The 19,581-nt window shown below is 43.8% G+C and overlaps 1 protein-coding gene across 2 annotated transcripts; it reads left to right on the top strand.

Annotated features, from left to right (window-relative positions):
- Window positions 1-8,568: 8,568 nt before the first annotated feature.
- Window positions 8,569-16,348, top strand: POP5 (POP5 homolog, ribonuclease P/MRP subunit). 2 transcript variants are annotated; one of them, XM_070761971.1, is made up of 5 exons: window positions 8,569-8,693; window positions 11,997-12,139; window positions 12,961-13,110; window positions 14,397-14,480; window positions 16,113-16,348. In XM_070761971.1, exons 1-5 carry the CDS (start codon window positions 8,665-8,667, stop codon window positions 16,217-16,219), a joined length of 513 nt encoding a protein of 170 aa, XP_070618072.1. In that variant the 5' UTR covers window positions 8,569-8,664; the 3' UTR covers window positions 16,220-16,348. The 2 variants fall into 2 exon arrangements, with proteins under 2 accessions (XP_070618072.1, XP_070618073.1); XM_070761972.1 differs by having other exon boundaries at window positions 8,609-8,710.
- Window positions 16,349-19,581: the final 3,233 nt, after the last annotated feature.

The raw sequence follows: 19,581 nt of genomic DNA, 5'->3' as shown, positions 1-19,581 counted from the left end.
AGCAATGAAAAAACCCTGGAAAGTCTTAAGACTTAAAAAACATTCTTTGCAGAGAGTAACAATGAAAGAGCTTGCAAGCCAGTAAGATTAGGGCTGGAAAGAAACATTCGGAGCAAGTAAAGAATGGGGGGGGGGAATCTACAAAGACAGGGTTTGGAGAACATTCTTCGCAAAGAGAAACAATGAAAGAGCTTGCAATGTAGGAGCTGGGAAGATCCTTAGCAGCTAGTTATGGCTGGGGGGGGGGGGACTACATTCAGAGTATAAAATCCATCCAAATTACAGTATCAGCCTCTTTTAGGGAAGAAAAAGGTGCATTTTATTCTCCAAAAAATATAGTATTTTAACTGCAGGCAGGATTAGTATAGCACAAAACTGGAAACAAAAAGATAAGCCAAGTGAAAATATACGGCTTAGAAAGACTATGGAGTGCACAGAACTAGATATGATGACAATGAAAGCAAAGACTCAGAGTATTATGAAATTTGGAACATGTTTTATGAATGGTTAGAACAAAGGGAAAAAAATAAAAGATAATAATAAACTAATAGTTGATTGACTAACAAATTTGATGTATTGATATTTAATTGGAAATATTATTTGTATTAATGGACTCACTTAAGGAAATATATTACCAAGACAGAAAAAAATAATAAATAGGGAATTGTATAAGGTATATAACCATATTAGTTAATTTTTGATATGAATTGCTGTAGGAGACCCCCAAAGAATATATAGTATATCAATTAAAACAGTATTGGGATGTTGTTTTTTTCTCTTGTATTATTTTTTTGTTTTTCTTTGTTATTGTTGTTGTTGGTATGTAAAGTATGTAATTTTTTTGTATTGTTTTTAATGTATATAAATCAATAAAAACTATTTTTTGAAAAAAGGAAACCCCATTGAGATCCTGAGCTGGAAGGCTAAGCATTCATTCTGTGGGAGGGAGGGAATGTCCAGAATGCAAGCGGATTAAACACCCCTTAACCACAAAGTTTAGAGACAGGGGAAAAAAAGAGGGTTGAAGCAAGAGTGCTAAGCTGAGACTCCAAGAGACTCAAAGGCTTACAAACTTGTTCACAGCGCCTCCTGGAGCCCCTCCCTTATGAAACCAGGTTGCAACGCCTCGGTCTCTTCAGCGTTGAAAGACGGCATTTAAAGGGTGACTTGATTGAAGTTTATTAAATCATGCATGGGATAGAAAAGGGGGATAGAGAAAAATTATTTTCTCTATCACACAATGCTATGATGAGGGGGCATTCCCTAAAGCTCATAGGTAAGAAAGTGAGGACAAATAAAGGGAAATATTTTTTCACCCAGAGGGTCCTTTACTCCTTCCAGAAGAGGTCATGACAGCTGCCAGCCTGGATAGCTTCAAGGCAGGATGAGACAGATTCATGGATGCCAAGTGTATTGGTTATTATTGAAACGGATGTCCATGTGCCGCCTCTATGTTGGTTGAGGCGGGCAGGATTCCCTTGAGTCCCATTTGTTGGGGATCAAGGGAAAGGGAGGGTTTTGCCTTCTCTTTCTACTCAAGATCCCCATGGACAATTGGTGGGCCACTGTGGGACACAGAATTCTGGACTTGATGGGCTTTGGCCTGATTCAGCAGGGCTCTTCTTAGGTTCTTATATTCTTATGTTCAGCTTGAATCGAATACTTTATTTGGCAAATGTGATTGGACACCCAATGAATTTGTCTCCAATACAGAAGCTCTCAGCAAAACAACAGAAGAATAATAATAATAATAAAAGGAGGGAGTAAAGAAGAAAATTAAAAAGGATAAATACTACTAAATAATACTGACCTGCACAAGGTCCTCTATGGAAGACAGGCTGGTTGCAATTTGTTCTTTCTACTGTCTTAATTTTTATCCATTGGTGTCTGTGCCTGCCCTGTTTGATTGCTGCACCAATCAAACAGACAATTATAGAAGTAAAAATGACAGATTTTAATAATTCCTTTGTAAAACTGTATCAACAGATCCTGGACAGCAGGAAAACATGCTTTGTTTTTCTTTTTAATGATGGTTCGTATGTGAAGCATCTATTTCACGTCCTGGGAGATTATAGAGATTAGAATGCAGACACTTGAAGAACTGTACGGTTATGCTGTCAAAAACAGTAAGAGGGGGTAAAATAGTAGGGTTCCTCTTAAAACCCGTTCTCTACTATTTTAAACATGTTGAATACAGGTGGTTAGTCAAAAAACAGTCAAAGTGGTGAACACAATGGCAAAATTGAACCTTTGCCCATTTTTATATGCCGTCTTGACTGTTATAATCAGTAAACAAGCCTAAACATATTTTAGCTATAATAAATGACTACAATGCAGAGAGTTTGCAGAGAAAATGCCAAACATAACTAACAATTAGCAGCCATTAACAGTGAGTAGTTTAGACAAAGAGAAACAAAGAGGGTGACTCAGAGAAATAAAGTATGAACTCTAGCTCCCTCTTGTGGCAGTCTGCAACTTCTCAACTAAACTGATATAGCTCAGTTATAATACATATTGTTGGTTTATATATTGCCAACCCAACTGTTATGGACAGAGTCCTAACATTGACTTTTTTGACCATGTACTGTTGAGACACCTGAAGGGCTACCTGGTACTGTAGGGACACAAGACCCTTTCAAGTCCCCAAAGCAGGTTATGTGATCAATTTATGAATTTAATGTTGGATACATTAACATATGTGTTAAGCAGGGGTGGGTTCCACTGGTTAGCATTGTGACATTTTGCACACACATGCATGTTCCCTTATGCAATTTGGCTTTTGTACATGCTCAGCAGCTGGAATCGGCCTGAAACACATGGGGGGCTCTTTTACAAGCTGCAGAATAGGAAAAATCTTCAAGACAGTAAAAAATTCACCAAACATTCTGAAATGTTTGATGGCAGCACCTAAGGACCGGGACCGAACAAACTGGATCCGTGATTCCATCACCATTTATTAGGACTATTAGTGGGAGACAAAGCCACACCTGTCTTAATGTCCACAAGAATGACCTGCTGGGCAATTTTCCTCTCCGGCTACAATTAGAAACATAGAAGATTGATGGCAAAAAAAGACCTCATGATCCATCTAGTTTGCCCTTATACTATTTCCTTAGGATGGATATATGTTAATATTATCTTAGGATGGATATATGTTTATTACATACTTAAGCACCAGAGGGGTGCACCCGCCCCCCCGGTGCTAAGTCGTTGCCCAGAACCAGAATTAGTAAGCGACCCAGCCCCAGCAGCAAGCATAGTCAACATTGTAACAGCAAAGGAAGTTGCAACAGAAATGCTTAAGGACAATACACTTAACATAATAAGGACTTGTAAATTGTAGGGGTGGCCAGAAGAGACACTTGCAGAGGAACTCAAGACCTTTAAAAATAAGCAAATGGAATTGTCTATTTTAAGGGATTGCATCCTATGGGGTGATAGAATAGTCATTCCAACTAGCCTAAGGAAAAGGGTGATGGAAACACTACACAAAGGGCACCCTGGTATAGCGTGAATGAAAAGCTTAGCGAGAAGTCATCTATGGTGGCCAGGGTTAGACACTGACATTGAGCAGTGGGTGGCAAAGTGTGACCCATGCCAGGAGTCACGAGCAAGCCCTCCAAAGACAACACCAACGGAATGGGAAACACCTAGAGTGCCATGGTTGAGGGCACACATTGATTTTGCAGGCCCAATAGACGGACAATCATTTTTAATAGTGGTGGGAGCTTATTCTAAGTGGCTATAGGCCATATTAATGAAGACAATGACCACAAGTGTGACAATTAGGGCCCTAAGGAGATTATTCACAACCCACGGGGTTCCAGACGTATTGGTATCAGATAATGGACTTCAGTTGACAGCCAGACAAATGGAACTCTTTTTAGCGAACTTGGGGGTAAGACATGCCTTGGGATCACCATTTTCTCCAGTGAGCAATGGGCAGGTAGAATGTATGGTGAGACTCACAAAGGAAGCCCTAAGCAGGTCAGCACCAGAGGATTGTCAGGAAAGAATCGATCAATTCCTATTAACCCAGCACATAACACCAAGCACAAAGACAAATTAAAAGCCCTACAGAACTCTTAATGGGTCGCAAGCTGCGGTCTCAACTAGACAAACTACATCCCTCGTACTCCATAGAACCACAAAAAATCCCCAGAGAACCTGAGCGAAGTCTAGGGGTGGGGGAGAAGGTATTCGCTAATGGTTATGACAGTGAGGTGGCCTGGCAGAAGGGGATAGTCACAGAAAAAACAGGACCCAAATCATATAAAATTAAATTAGAAGATGGCAGGGAGTGAAGGAGGCACATCGATCAACTCCGCTCTAGACAGGACACATTCAGCCTCCGAAAATTAGGAAGTCAAAACCCAAGCGCGGTCAAAAACTCTGGGTCTCCGTCCCACACAACATACCATGAACAATGAAAATGAGGAAGAAGCTGAAGACTTACCTGATCTTCCCCATGCCTCCAGCGTTGGGATCCGAGGACTTCTGGAAGCTGGCTGCAGTGTCGCAAGCTCAACGCAAGGGGTGCCAGCACAGACGGGGCATATGGGACCTTGCAGAGTTGCGACAGAGCAGCTGTCAGCATTGACGAAGTGAATGAACTGCGCAGGTCTGGAAGGGAAGCTCGGCGACTTTCAGGATTATGTAACATGGTTAAATGAGTGACAACTAATAATGAACCTGACGGGGAGGGGTTCGGGAGGACGTCAGCTCATTAGCATGCCGGTCGCGGATTGGGCAAACATGACGGGCAAATTCAAGCCGCTGTCAAAAGCCCCGCCTCCCTGGCAGAAAGTTTTAAAAGATGGAACTTTTCCTGTTGGGCTGTTCTCTGTTATAATTGTTGTTAGTTGTTGTTTCTGAAATTCATTCCAACTTGAGTTAATAAAGGCTTCACAGCTGCAAGGTCTCATCTAATTATTGAATCTAACAGTGGGAGGTGGGAGGATGAGAGGATTTCTCATAAAGTCTATCACCATTTCTACAGTTTTGAGTGTGTTCAGTTCTAGATTGTTCCGGTCACATCACGAGGCTAGTTGTTTAACTTCCCGTATGTATGTGGTTTCATCATTGTCTCAAATGAGTCCGATCACTGTTGTATTGTCTGCAAACTTCAGTAGTTTAACAGATGGATCGTTTGAGATGCAGTCATTGGTGTATAAAGAGACATGGTGAGAAATCACAGTCTTGGGGGCCCCTGTGCTAATTATACAGGTATCTGATGTGATTTTGCCTAGCTTCACCTATTGCTTCCTGTCTGTTAGGAAGCTTGTGATCCACTTATAAATGTGTTCAGGTATCACTAGCTGATTTAGTTTGGTTAAACGAATGTCCGGTATGATGGTGTTGAATGTTGAACTAAGGTCTACAAAATGGAGGTCATTAGAGATTCAAGATGTTGTAGGATGTAGTGTAGAGCTACATTAACAGCATCACCTGTCGATCTATTTGCTCGGTATGCAAATTGCAGGGGGTCTAACAGTGGATCGGTGATGGTTTTCAAGTGGGACATCACTAGCCTTTCAAAGGTTTTCATAACTACAGATGTTAGAGCAACTGGTCTGTAGTCATTCAGTTCCTTGATGGAGGGCTTCTTCGGCACTGGGATGATAGCAAAGTGTTTGAAGTAAGAAGGAACATAGCACATCTCTAGTGAATTGTTGAAGGTTTGGGTGAAGATGGGGGCCAATTGGTTGGCACAGACTTTTAAGTAAGAAGGAGTTATCTTTATCTGGGCCTGGTGCTTTTCCAGGTTTCTGTCTGTGAAAATAGATCTTGCACTTTATTTTCTGTGATCTCCAGGGTTGTAAACCCAATAGGATGGGGTCAGTTGTAAAAAATTTGGCTGCTGTTGGTGCGTCTGGGATGGAGGTTGTGGAGATAGGTGGCTGTATCTTTTTTTTTCTTTTAAAAAATTTTTAATTGAATTTTTTAAAACATAAAGCATAAACAAACACATACAAAAATTATACACATCGTACAATACACCGTATCAAAAGTTTACGGAAACTTGTACATTTTGAAATGAAGTTGTTTTTACATTGCCTTTTCTACAGTGTCCTTTTATTTTGCCTTGTTATTTTATTTCTGTTTTTTTCTCTATTCATTTGTATAATTTCCCCCATATGGCATAATTTTCATTTCCCTGTTTATTCTGCAATTCCATTGTAATTTTATTCATTTTTGCACATTCCAGTATCTTTCTGATTATCATGTGTTCTGCTGGTATACAGTGAACCCTCGATCATCGCGAGGGTTCCGTTCCAGGACCCCACGCGATGATCGATTTTTAGCGAAGTAGCGGTGCGGAAGTAAAAACACCATCTGCGCTTGCGCAGATGGTGTTTTTGCTTCCACTGCCGCCCGCCCTTCGCCCGCCCACCCCGTTGCTCGCGCCTGGGGTGCGCGCGCGTTTGGGGACTCCCTAGATCCGCTCCCCAGCTGGGGAGCGGATCTAGGGAGTCCCCAAACGCGCGCGCTTTCCCCAGCAACGCGCGCACGGTGGGGACTCCCTAGATCCGCTCCCCAGCTGGGGAGCGGATCTAGGGAGTCCCCACCGCGCGCGCGTTGCTGGGGAAAGCGCGCGCGTTGCTGGGGAAAGCGCGCGCGTTTGGGGACTCCCTAGATCCGCTCCCCAGCTGGGGAGCGGATCTAGGGAGTCCCCACCGCGCGCGCGTTGCTGGGGAAAGCGCGCGCGTTGCTGGGGAAAGCGCGCGCGTTTGGGGACTCCCTAGATCCGCTCCCCAGCTGGGGAGCGGATCTAGGGAGTCCCCACCGCGCGCGCGTTGCTGGGGAAAGCGCGCGCGTTGCTGGGGAAAGCGCGCGCGTTTGGGGACTCCCTAGATCCGCTCCCCAGCTGGGGAGCGGATCTAGGGAGTCCCCACCGCGCGCGCGTTGCTGGGGAAAGCGCGCGCGTTTGGGGACTCCCTATATCCGCTCCCCAGCTGGGGAGCGGATCTAGGGAGTCCCCAAACGCGCGCGCTTTCCCCAGCTGGGGAGCGGAGCTGGGATGTCCCCAAGCGCGTGCCGCCCGCCCGCCCATGCCGTTGCTCGCGCCGCCGCTGGGGTCTTACGGGGGCAAGAGGGGGAAGACCCAGGGAAGCCTCTGCCCGGCGGGGAAACTCCACCATCTATGCATGCGTGGAAGGGCACGCATGCGCAGATGGTGGAGTTTACTTCCTGGTTGAAAACTCGCGAAATAGCCCTTTCGCGATACTTGAACACGCGAAACTCGAGGGTTCACTGTATTTTCTTTTTTCCAATTTTGTGCAAACCTCAATCTTGCCGCTTTTAGTACATGGATTATTAGGTATAAATTTGCCTTTTTATGATGGCCAGAGATAATGCCTCATAGGTATAATTCCAGTTTTAGTTCTAGTTCGTAAATTAGAATTTATGTCAACCAATTTCTAATCAAGGCCCCAAATTTTACTGCTTCTGGGCATGTCCCCCACATATGGTAGTACGTGCCATGTGGTGTTCTACATTTCCAACATTTGCTATTTAAAGTTTCTTTTCAAATCTACAGTAGAATACATTCAGGTCATCTGCCAGTTGCTGATTTCCTTCAGCGTGGGGAGGTGGTTTGCTGTAACCGGTGATATTTTTGAGTTTTCCACATTTGCTGATTCATTTGTTGAGAAGGTTCATTTGTTGGGCCTTGACCGCACCACCTTTTTGGCGGGGGATGATGGGTTATTGTTATCCCAGCCATCCTCAGAAACCTTTCTGTGACAAATGGAGGGGTTTTTTTAAATTTATGCTGCCTCAAGAAACTAGAACAGAGGCCAAACCTGGCCACTTTTAAGACTTCTAGACTTCAACTCCCACAATTCTCCAGTCAGTGGATGGAGAAATCTTGGAGTTGAAATTCACAAATCTTAAGGGTTGCCATGTTTGAAGACCTCTGAACTAGAGCGTCCACCACCTCAAAAAACGAAATACAGTACTGTACAGTAATTCCTACAAAGGGCGGCAAAAAGGGCAACGGCTATTATAGGTTCGCTGTGGTCCTTTCCCCGCCTCTCCCTCTCAAACAACCAATGACAGAAGTGCTACGTTACAGACAGGGAAAATAAACCATTTGTGGGAGGGAGGAAAGGAAGGGAGGACTTATGACAGCCGCTGATTGGTCCACTGAAGGGGGGGAAAACCCGAAAAGAACTTTCCAAAGGCGAACGGGAGAGAGAATGCGAGGGTGCAAAAAAAAATTCAAACAAATCTGCGTGTGACGTCATAGGCGGGCCAATGAAAAGGCGAATCTTTTCTGACGTAATCGGCCTTCTCGGATGGTAGGATACTGCAGAGAAACGAAAAAGAGAAGAGTCGTCTTCCGCCCCGGAAGTGCTCCACCGGCTTCTCGGAGCTAGCCTGATTGGTTCAGGAATTCTGGGAGTTGAAGTCCACAAGTCATAGACAAGCCAACTTTGCCTACCCCTGACTCCGAGGAAAACAAGCGGATATTAATGCCCCTAGATAACGCTGTCAACTTAAAAAACCAAAGGAGGGAAGGGGGTGGGGAGTCAAGATTTCTGCAGTGACTTCTAGCCACAGCGGCTGAGCAGGAGGAAAGTGTCCGTTTCTTTTCTAATCTCTGTGGGTGAAGGCACTTCCGCGATAGAGACGCCGCGGGCTAGAGCGTCCAGACCTCGAATGAGACTTCCGTGCCGACTCGCGCTATGGTGCGGTTTAAGAACCGGTGAGGCTCCGGCGGGCGGCGGGGCGGGGGGTCGCCTTGGCCGTTCCCCACGGGAGTTCAGGGAGCGCGACGGCGGCAGCGGCGCTTGGAGGCCTCGCCCAGCCTAGACAGGCGCTGTCTTCCCCTAAGCGCGTGGGGCGGCTGAATAGAATGAATGAGCTGGAAGGGACCCTCGGAGGTCATCTAGTCCAGTGTTTCCCAACCTTGGCAACTTGAAGATATTTGGACTTCAACTCCCAGAATTCTGTGCATTCGCTGGCAGGGGACTTCTGGGAGTTGAAGTCCAAGATATCTTCAAGTTGCCAAGGTTGGGAAACACTGCTCTAGTCCAGCTCCCTCCTCAAGCAGGAGTCCCTATATATGCCTAGACCAGGGCTAGGCAAAGTTGACTCTAAAAAAAATAAAAATAATATTCATTAATTATGTACATTAAAAAGTTACATAAATTACAATTGAGAGTAAGCACAGAATAAGAAAAAGAAAAAACATATCTATTGTGCATTATAATAAATGTCATAAGGTTTAACTAGTGTATTTAACTAAATATATAAAGGTTTAATATTTAATAATATGTTTAAATATATTGTGGTGAGGCAGCGTCATAAAAGAGATGGGGGGCAGCGGGGGAGCCTACAAATCCAATAAATAAGGTTGTCTCCTATTTGAACTGTGTATAAAGTTGGCTCTACTATGACTTGTGGACATCAACTCCCAGAATCCCCGAGCCAATCATGTCAACTCAGGAATTCTGGGAATTGAAGTCCACATCTCATAGAAGAGCCAACTTTGCCTACCCCTGGTCCTAGACCATTTCAAACAAGTGGCTGTCCAGTCTCTTCTTTAAAACCTCCAGGGATGGAGCAACCACAACTCCTGGAAGCAAGCCCTTTCACTGATCATAACAGAATCATAGGACTGAAAGAGACCCTTGGAGGTTATTTATTTTGTTTATTTATTATTAGAGTTGGAAGGGACCTTGCAGGTCATCTAGTCCAACCCCCTGCTGGTGGAGAAGACCCTACATCACACTAGTCCAATAGCAGTCCACTTTCCTTGAAAGTCTCTAGTGCTGGAGCATTCACCACCTGTGCAGGCAAGCCATTCCACTGGTTGATCGCTCTCAGTCAGAAAGTTCCTCATTCCCAGGTTGAATCTCTCCTTGGATAGCTTCCTTTGTCCGTTGCTCCTTGTCTGGCTCTCTGGTGCTTTGAAAAATAAAGTGACCCCCTCCCCCCTGTAGCAGCCCCTCAAGTATTTATAGACTGCTATCATGTCACTCCTGGACCTCCTCTTTGCTAGACTATCCATGCCCAGTTCCAGTTTTCCTCGTATGTTTTTGCTTCTAGTCTCTTTATCATTCTGGTTGCACTCTTCTGCACTTTTTCTAGAGTTTCAATGTCTCTTTTGTAGTATGGTGACCAAAACTGAATGCAGTACTCTAGGTGTGACCTAACTAGGGAATTATAGAGTAGTATTAGCACCTCCCTTGTCTTGGAGTGTATTCCTCTGTTTATGCAGCTCAAGATTGTGTTGGCTTTTTTAGCCACTGTTGCACATTGTTGACTCATGTTTAGTTTGTTGTCCACTAAGACTCCAAGATCTTGCTCACATTCACTGCCGTTGAGAGTGTTTTCCACTAGGTATGTGTGTTTTGGGTTTTTCTTACCTAGGTGTAGGATCCTACTTTTCTCTGCATCAAACTTCATTTTCTTTGTTTGGGCCCATTGCGCTGCTTCAATGATGGCGAACCTTTTTCTCCTTGGGTGCCAAAGGAGGGTGCATATGCGCTATTGCGCGTGCGCAAGTGCCCACACCCATAATTCACTGCATGGGGAGGGTGAAAACAGCTTCTCCTGAACCCCAGAGGCCCTCTGGAGGCCAGAAACAGACTCTTTCCCAACATTTGGTGGGCCCAGTAGGCTCATGTTTTGCGCTCCAGAGACTCTCTGAAAGCCAAAAATGCCCTCCCAGGTGTTGTGGCTGACTTTGGGCCAGCTCCTGCAGCGGGGAATTTGGATGTTGATTTAGGGGAATCCTCGGGTTATCAGAGACCTGTTTTATTGCCAGTAGAATCAGACAGCGAAGTTGACTCACAATTAGGGACAGACAGTCGGGGAGAGGAATCAGACAGGGAGATAGGTGCAGCCAGCCCACTAGTCAGTGCTCCAATTAGTGAGTCATCAGAATCAGAGGAGGATCCACTTGTGGATGCCCATGTGCGCAGGCTTATGGCAAGAAGGGATCAGTTGCGCAGGCATCTCAGAAGATAAATGAGCACACCTGTTTAAGGGGTAGTTATGTTAATGTGTTTGGTGATAAATGAAGGGTGTTGGGGAGTGTGAGTGTGGGCGTTTATCCGTTAGAGAAAGAGACTCCTGGAAGAACATTGCTACAGCTCGTATTATTCAAGGACTTCTACTGTACTTTGGATACTCCATAGTTAAAGTACTCTTGAGGATTATTTGGCATGGGTGGCTGTGGAGATTTACAGCTGTCTCATCTGCCCTTTTATTTTGGTACACTGTTGCATTCAAGGACTTTTTTCGGGTGAGAGAAATTTGGCTCCTCTCAGAGTTTGGGTTTACAAGATTGCTTGATAAACTTGCTTTCCTTTTCCCTGTGACTGTGTGTGTGTTTGAAATTCATTCCAAACTCACTGAGGGCTAATTGCCAAGGGCCCGGCATAACACCAGAGCCTCCATGTGAGACAAAAATCAGCTGGCCAGTACAAACATGCATGTTGGAGCTGAGCAAGGGCAACGGCTCACATGTAAGCAGATATGGCTCTGCGCGCCACCTGTGGCACCTGTGCCATAGATTCCCCATCACTGACATAGGCTATCCTGCTTTTTGTCTGATCTGGAAGTTTTCCCCCAGGCTGTTTATGTTTTATGTTTGGTATGTATGTGTTGTTTGGTTTTTAAATATGAGAGGGTTTTATATGCTTCTTTTTTAATATTAGATTTGTTTCGCTATAATATTGTTTTTTATTGTTGTTGTGAGCCACCCCGAGTCTTCGGAGAGGGGCGGCATACAAATCTAATAAATTATTATTATTATTATTATTATTATTATTATTATTATTATTATTATTATTATGAATGTGTTCTACTGCCCAGCTGTGTAAAACAGATGGTGCACTACAGGTGGTCTAAGAGTCTAACCCAGAGGTCTTTATACTTGGCCACTTGTAGAGTTCATAGCTGGCCCTTAAGTCTTAAAACTGCCAAGTTTGGGGACCCCTGGCCTAGCCCTTTCTTTCATCTGCTGTGCTCTGCTTTTCCAGGTACTTCCTCTGCAAGGTCATCTCCGAAGACCCTCGCTGTCGGCAGTTCATTGAGGAGCGCATAGTGCACAATGCAGTGAAGAATGCAGTTGCAAGAATACATGGAGACTTTGGAGTCGCCTGTTGCTCCATCGCTTTTTCAGGTCTGGTTTCCAGGGCTTTGCTTGTTCACACAGTGCCAGGTCGTCTTTGACTAATGGCCGCGATGCAGCCTCTACATTCATTCATTCATTCATTCATTCATTCATTCATTCATTCATTCATTTATTAGATTTGTATGCCACCCCTCTCCGTAGACCACATTGTGGTCATAAATCGTGATAGTTGTAAAATACGTCATCTCACCGGCCTAATTTTTATGACATTTGCAATGGTCCATCACTTTTTGGCGATGCAGGCTGGGGAATTCTATTTGAACTCCACAAAAGGTCAAGTTTGAAAACCCTTGCTATATTTATTTATTTGTTTGTTTATTTATTTATTTATTTGTTCATTCGTTCAATTTTTATGCCGCCCTTCTCCTTAGACTCAGGGCGGCTTACAACCTGTTAGCAATAGCACTTTTTAACAGAGCTTCCCTGGTGCCGGGGGAGGGTAAAAACACCCTGGAGATTCGTACTGCCCCCACCCTCTTCGCCTTCCACAAAAGTCTTAAGACTCATTTATGCCACCAGGCTTGGGCCGCCCCTGGCCAATGAATGGTTGTATGGCTGTTGTTTGAATGGGTACGACTGTTTTTTAGTAAAACTGGGAATTTTAGATTGTTTGTCTAGTTTTAATTATTTGGATTTTGTAGTACTGTATTGTTTTTCATATATTGTAAGCCGCTCCGAGTCTTTGGTGAGGGGCGGCATATAAATCCTAATAATTAATTAAATAAATAAATAGAAATTGTATTAAAGGGTCGCGGCATCAGAAAGGGTGAAAACCACTGACTTAGAGATTCTCTGGTTTCTCTCTTCAGTAAAATACCTGAATGCCTACACGGGAGTGGTTCTCTTCTGCTGCCGGAAAGATTTTTATCGGCTTCTGTGGTCGTCCCTTCCTTTTATTACTCACTTAGAAAATAGGAGCCAACATTGCCCTTGCTCTTTCAGCACCCTTCATGTTGGAGGTAAGCTTTCTCTTGTGAGAGTCTGTATTTTAACACGACGTTTTTTTAAAAAAATCTTCCCTTGTGCAATCTCTTAAGGGAAATAATCTAATTTATTGGCACCATGTTCATCTTTGCCAGAAGTGGAATAATTCAAAGTCTGGGTTATATTTTTTAAATAAAAATCTATACAATTTACAGTTAATAGCACCAATAAATACGGTGTTAACAATTTCTAAAAACAGAAGGTTGAAATGAAAAAGGCCGTATAAATATATAAAGAATGAACTGTGATGATAAAGTTCAAACAGGATGGGGGGTATGTTGTGTTAGGTTTTGTTTTGTTGACTTATAAGATGTAAGTACAACATTTAAACAAGTATATTGTAAAACGATATTTTTTTAAAAAAAGAAATGAAAAATAAAAGTCAAGTTGGTATAGTTGTTAAGGGCCCAGCAGTAGAAATTGGGAGGAAATGAGTTTTATTTTGGATTTAGGCACAAAGCCACATGGGTGACTTTGGGCCTGACTCTCTCTCTCTCACACACACACACACACAACTTGGAAGAGGACAAAGCAAACCAATAAAACTGCAGGCAGCCTCTGAGAATCAGACATGATTAAACGGGAGGGGGGGGAATTCAAAAGGACACAAGTAATTGGGAAAAGTTAAGCTTCCCAACATCACCTCCTTAGATGTAGCCATCAGGGATGGCCATCAATAATACCATATTTTGTGAGCCAACTCTGATCCAGAATATTAATATCAAGAGATTTTTCATTGGCACCAATTGTTTAGCTGGGATCCATCCAGAAACCATGCTAGCAGTTCAGAAAATCTATTTTCTCTTGCCACCAGTATTGGGTAACAATTATGTGTTGTGTAGCTTACACAACAAGCCAGTCAGTCAATTTCTTATTGTGTACATGTTATTTCTGTGCTAAAATATAATGCACTTAAAGTATTATAGACTGATTTCTGGATTTCATAAATAGTAAATAGTGTTTAAGTCACCAAATGGCAGCAAAGAGCGCAGTAGTGTTTTACTGCCCTCTAGTGGTTGTCTGGATTTGTGCAATTTGGACACAAATTGTAAAAGTTACATGGAGAACTTTAATATAGTCTTTGTTTCTTGCTTTTACGTTAAAAATGGGCAAAGAGAATGACTCATTGTCGTTTATTTTGTTAAAAATTCATTATTGTCTTTGTTATACCCAGTAATATAAAAATCCATTATTCTGAATATTTAGGCTGCAAGTATTTCTTTGCCTGCAGAGTCCTAATGTCTTCCTTCTCTGCTTCTAGCAACAATACGCACCTGTCAGAAATTCCTCATTCAGTACAACAGGGACCAGCTCCTGCTGCTGTTACGGAACTGTACCAGTGAAGGTAATTCATCATAACCTGGCATGTTGGCAACCATTTGGTTTGCTGCTCCAGACGCTTGACCAACAGGATTGGACAATCTAGGAAGGCATCCGTTGGACAGGGAATTCTGGGAATTGCTGCAGTCTAAAGTGTAGGAAGGAAAGCTGCAGTATTCCTCCACTTTTTAAGATTTCAACTTCCACAGAATTCTTGAGTTGGCTGGGGAATTCTGGGAATTGGAAGTTCATGGCATGAAGTTGCTCAGGATTGAGAAATACTCCTGCAGAGGTCTTCAGACTTGGCCATTTTAAGACTTGTGGACTTCAACTTCCAGAATATTTGGCCGGAGAATTCTGGGAGTTGAAGTCCACAAGTCTGAGAAGTTGCCAAGTTTGGGGATCCCTGTTATAGAGTCTTTCAGGGATGGAAGGCTTTCAGGCATCTACTAAAATGATCGTGCAGATCATTGGTTTATTCATTTTAAGTTATTGCACGATGTTGGGGCCCCTTATGCTAGAGTTGTGGTACTCAACCTTCCTAATGCTGTGACCCTTTCATACAATTCCTCGTATTGTAGTGACCCCCAACCCCCAAATAATAAAATTATTAGGAAACTCAGGGGTGGGGTCTAACTTACCTTGCTGCTGCTTCTCTTCCTCCTGCGCTGCGTGGGTGCGCCTTATGGGTGCACACACACCTGCAGTGCCGATTTCTTTTGAATTGCAAAGAAAAAAAAGGCGAAAACAAAATGGCAATGCATGTGCAGTGTCAGAAATTCGTTTTCTGCGCATGCTCAGAAGTTCCCGTGGAACGGGGTTTTTGGCTTTTTTTGCAGAAGTCTATTTCCATGTGGGTTGACCCGCCTGGAGACAGATAGAAGGGCGGTGTCTTTGTTCCTAAGACCATCGGAAATATTTTCCCCCCAATGGTCTTAGGCCACCGCCAAAGGGGTCGCAACCCACAGTTTGAGAACCGCTGTGCTGGAGATATTCCATTGCCGTTATGTCAGTGTTCCTCAACTAGTGGGTCGGGGGCCCCTGGGGAGGTGCGTGACCCTGGTGAACATGCTTTTTTTTTATGCAGGGAGTAGGGGTTTTTTTTGCACCAAACAATAGCACACAGCACAGAGCAGGATATATGAAGTACAGATAGCAAACCCTTAAGAGACAGTGTGGGAAAAATATTTAACAGGGATGAAAAGAAAGGAGGAGAGAGACGGAGATCATGAGACAAACGTAAGTCTCCCGAAAGCTAAGAGGAGGAAATATGACGAAGCATATGTAGCGCTTGGCTTCACTGTGACTGTGGTGGGAGACGAGGAAAGACCGGTAGGTTTACTGTCGAAAAATGTTGGCAGCAGGCAGCATGAAGCCACATAAATTAAGGCGTCACTTAAACACATTACACCCTAATCACGCTGATAAACTGCCTGAGTTTTTTCAGCAAAAACGTGGTGAATATTGCAAACAATTGTCCCGGCGGAGAGTTGGGGGGGCGCAAAATGTTTATTACTTCCTGGGGGAGGCGCAACAGAAAGTAATTGAGAAACACTGCGTTACATCAACTAAATGAAGGCCACTGAAAGTTGGGGAGGGCTTTTTATTGACATGTCCACGAGGGTGTCTTTCAAATTCCTTTCACCTGTTTTATCAGCTGACAGAGAAGCCATCCGGAAGTCGGTCCAGAGCTGTGTATTTGTGGGAGTGGAGCAGTTCCAGAGTGAAGAGGAAGAGAGTGAGGAGAACCTGGAGATGGACTGAATTACATCAACCCTGAAGTGCTTAGACAATGATGCCTCTCAAGGGCGAGGATCAGTATCTTTTCTCCATTGTATAGATACTTTTTATAGAGTTTTACACATCTCTGTATAATAAAACTAGCTGATGCTATGTGTATTGTACCAATCTTGCCCCCCACAGGTCCCTGCTCAAGGGGCAGAGGAGGGGAGAGCAACTTTTGACCCATAGCAAAACCCACATGGAATTGATGGTGTGATGTCATGGTGATATTGAGTTACTTCCAGAAGAGTGAGCTGGAGGCTGTTATCTAAGCATGGATTTAGTGCAGTGATGGCAAACCTTTTTTTCCTCGGGTGCCGAAAGAGCATGCTCGCGTGCTATTGCGCATAAGTGAGTGCCCACACTAATTCAATGCCTGGGGAGGGCAAAAACACCTTCCCCCAACCCCCTGGAGGTCCTCTGGAGGCTGGAAACTGCCTGTTTCCCAACTTCTGGTGGGTCCAGTAGGCTCGTGTTTCACCCTCCCCAGGCTCCAAAGCTTCCCTGGAATCGAGGGAGGGTAAAAATGCCCTCCCGCATCCCCCAGGAGGCTCTCTGGAAGCCAAAAACGCCCTCCCAGAGCCTCTGTACAAGCCAAAAATCAGATGGCCAGCACACACATGCACTTTGGAGCTGAGCTAGGGCAACGGCTCACATGCCACCAGTGGCACTGGTGCCATAGGTTCGCCATCATTGATTTAGTGTATTTGCTGGAAAATTGAAGACCATGAATGCACACAGAGAGGCCAACAATGGGGTCACTGGCGGATTTGCAGAGTGCAGTTAGCAGCTGCTGCAAAGACAGCAGTCTGGGCAGCAACAAATGGCCATGGCTGGGCACCCAACAGCTCCATGGAGCGGATAAAATGGTGCCCCTCCTCTGATAAGGAGAAGCAGAAGCAAAAAGGTTACCCAAGTGAAATCCCCGGTCACCAAGAAAGTGCTTGTGTGCGATGGAACTAGCAACAATTCACAAGGTCTGAATTTGGAAGATCCGCATTTTGTATATGGTGGAGTCAGCCATCCAGAGTTTGACCATTAGATAGCATTCAAATGTATATGTGTCATTCCATCCATCCATGGGATTCATTTCTTCAGTTTATTTACTCTGATATATGGCTCATACTGGAACCAGTGTTTCAATTCCACATTTAATCGTACTGTCCTGAGTTTCAAAGGAAACTTTCCAGAATAACTTAACCATCCTCTGTTCAATACAAAAATACTCTGTTGCTGTAAAAGAGCATAAATACAGGAAACTTAAAATATATGAAATATGCCCCTGCAAATAAGCTCTGCTTTCCAAGAGGAGTAAAATCACGAAGACTCTTAAGAGACAGATGCAATACCACTTGGAAATGGTATCAAGGCCTGCTCTCATGTTCCTGAATGATGGACAGTTAACAATATGTTGGGGTCACAGGTAGATGATAATCACCAGGAAAACATGCTTACCCAGGGTGTCCAGGGAAAAAGGCATTTTGAAATTCCCTGACATTTCCCTGTAAAACTTACGATCTGGTTAAGGCATGGTCGTAGATGACGTCATACCAAACGGCTAAGCCGTGGAGCAATATCGGGAGCTGAGGAAGCAAGTTGTTGCCACAGTTATGCTCATTTTTGCTTGACTCTGCCAGGCAGCATGATCCGTTGGGTTTTTTTAACATGATTTTTCCCTGACTTTTAAACATTTAATACAGTGTTTTTTCCCCGATTTATTCCGTTTTTTTCACAAATTCCCTGATAATTCTGTGATATTTCCCGAACCGCCTGATTTTCCTGATAATTTTTTCCAGATTTGCTGGACACCCTGTTACCATTAATAATAATAATAATAATAATAATAATAATAATAATAATAATAATAATTTATTGGATTTGTATGCCGCCCCTCTCCGTAGACTTAAGAACAGTGGAGCCTGTTCTCTGGAGAGGGGGTGGATTTTTCATCATTAGGTGTATTCCAGGGGAGGCTATAACTTGGATCCCTGTTCTGAACAAGGGAATGACATCAATGGCCCTCCAATTCCAGAGTCCTATGATACGGAAGGGAGACATACTGCCACCACATTATTTTATGTGCAGTTGTGATACAATTCCATGCAGTCCCTTGTCATGCCATACTATAAAGCCTGAAGACATGTAGTAGTTTTGATGGTTATCAACTCTACTGCAATGTCCTTTGAGTTGCTGCAGATTCACTTAATACTGAAAAAGCAACTACTACTACAGTTTTTGTAAATCAGTATAGCTTTGTTTTTGGCATGGCATGTTACAGAAAAATATTGCGGATAATTAGCCAGTGGAAAAATATTGTGGACAATTAGCCCGTGACTTCAGATGTTGTGAGTGCTTCCATCACTGAAGGCTTTTAACAAAAGTCTGAAATGGTCTAGGGCAGGGGGTAGGCCACGTGGGCTCTTCTATGGCTTGTGGACCTCAACTCCCAGAATTCCTAAGCTAGCATGATTGGCTCTGGAATTCTGGGAGTTGAAGTCCACAAGTCATAGAAGAGCCAACGTTGCCTATCCCTGGTCTAGGGTTCTCCTGCTTGAGCAGGGGCTGGACTAAAAGATTTCCAGGTGCCTTTCAGCTCTGTTTATCTTGGATTTAGCATGCAGAAGGCCATTAAACATCCTGCTAGTTAAAAACCCATTGTACTATTCTACATCTGAAAGCAACACCTACAGGTCTATTTATAACCATTGATTGGATAAGGGTTCAAACTTACGATGTTCTAGAAAAAGTGACATGATCCATCCTTAAAGTTACAACCATAATATGTCTACCATAATCACTTGATCACAATCTGGGTGCTTGACAGCCAACTCACAATGGTTGCAGTCTTGCAGACCGTCCTAGTCGGCTTCTGGCAAAACAAAGTTAACCGGGGAAGCCAAATTTACGTAAATGCATGACGTGACTCGCTTGATGATTGCGGTCATTATTTATTAAACTTCTTTGCTGCTCACCTCGCCCAAAGGTGACTCTAGACAGCTTACAATCGATAAAAACAAGGTGAAACATTAAAACAATATCAACACTAAAATGGATTTAAAATTTGACAAAAATAGGAAGGGAGAAAGATACACATTGAAGAGGAGGTGAGGTTTTAGCATAATAACCAGGGTAAAACTGGTTATAAAATTGGGTTCAGTCACCTGATGACTCCCACTGCTTAGAGATGGAAATTATGAGCCCAACCTTGGTCAAGTCAAGGAGTTTCTCCAAGACCAGCACATACTGAGGGACACAGGTGGGCTACTAAGGGGTAACGGTGACGTGTGCTCGCCTCCATGGCTCTGAGTGCTAGCAGAGTCCAGCGCAATTACGCTACTGCATCT

Source organism: Erythrolamprus reginae, chromosome 10, assembly GCF_031021105.1.
Source record: "Erythrolamprus reginae isolate rEryReg1 chromosome 10, rEryReg1.hap1, whole genome shotgun sequence".
Taxonomy (NCBI): domain Eukaryota; kingdom Metazoa; phylum Chordata; class Lepidosauria; order Squamata; family Dipsadidae; genus Erythrolamprus; species Erythrolamprus reginae.
The sequence above is the reverse complement of the archived record's forward strand: the minus strand, read 5'-3'. Positions and strand labels throughout refer to the sequence as shown.

What these genes read in the sequence shown, in the direction of transcription:
- POP5 (XM_070761971.1), top strand. Translation starts at nt 8,665, where the DNA reads ATGAGACTTCCGTGCCGACTCGCGCTATG. An exon ending in TTGCTCCATCGCTTTTTCAG is followed by an intron (nt 12,140 to 12,960) that starts GTCTGGTTTCCA and finishes TTCTCTCTTCAG; the next exon opens with TAAAATACCTGAATGCCTAC. An exon ending in CAGCACCCTTCATGTTGGAG is followed by an intron (nt 13,111 to 14,396) that starts GTAAGCTTTCTC and finishes CTCTGCTTCTAG; the next exon opens with CAACAATACGCACCTGTCAG.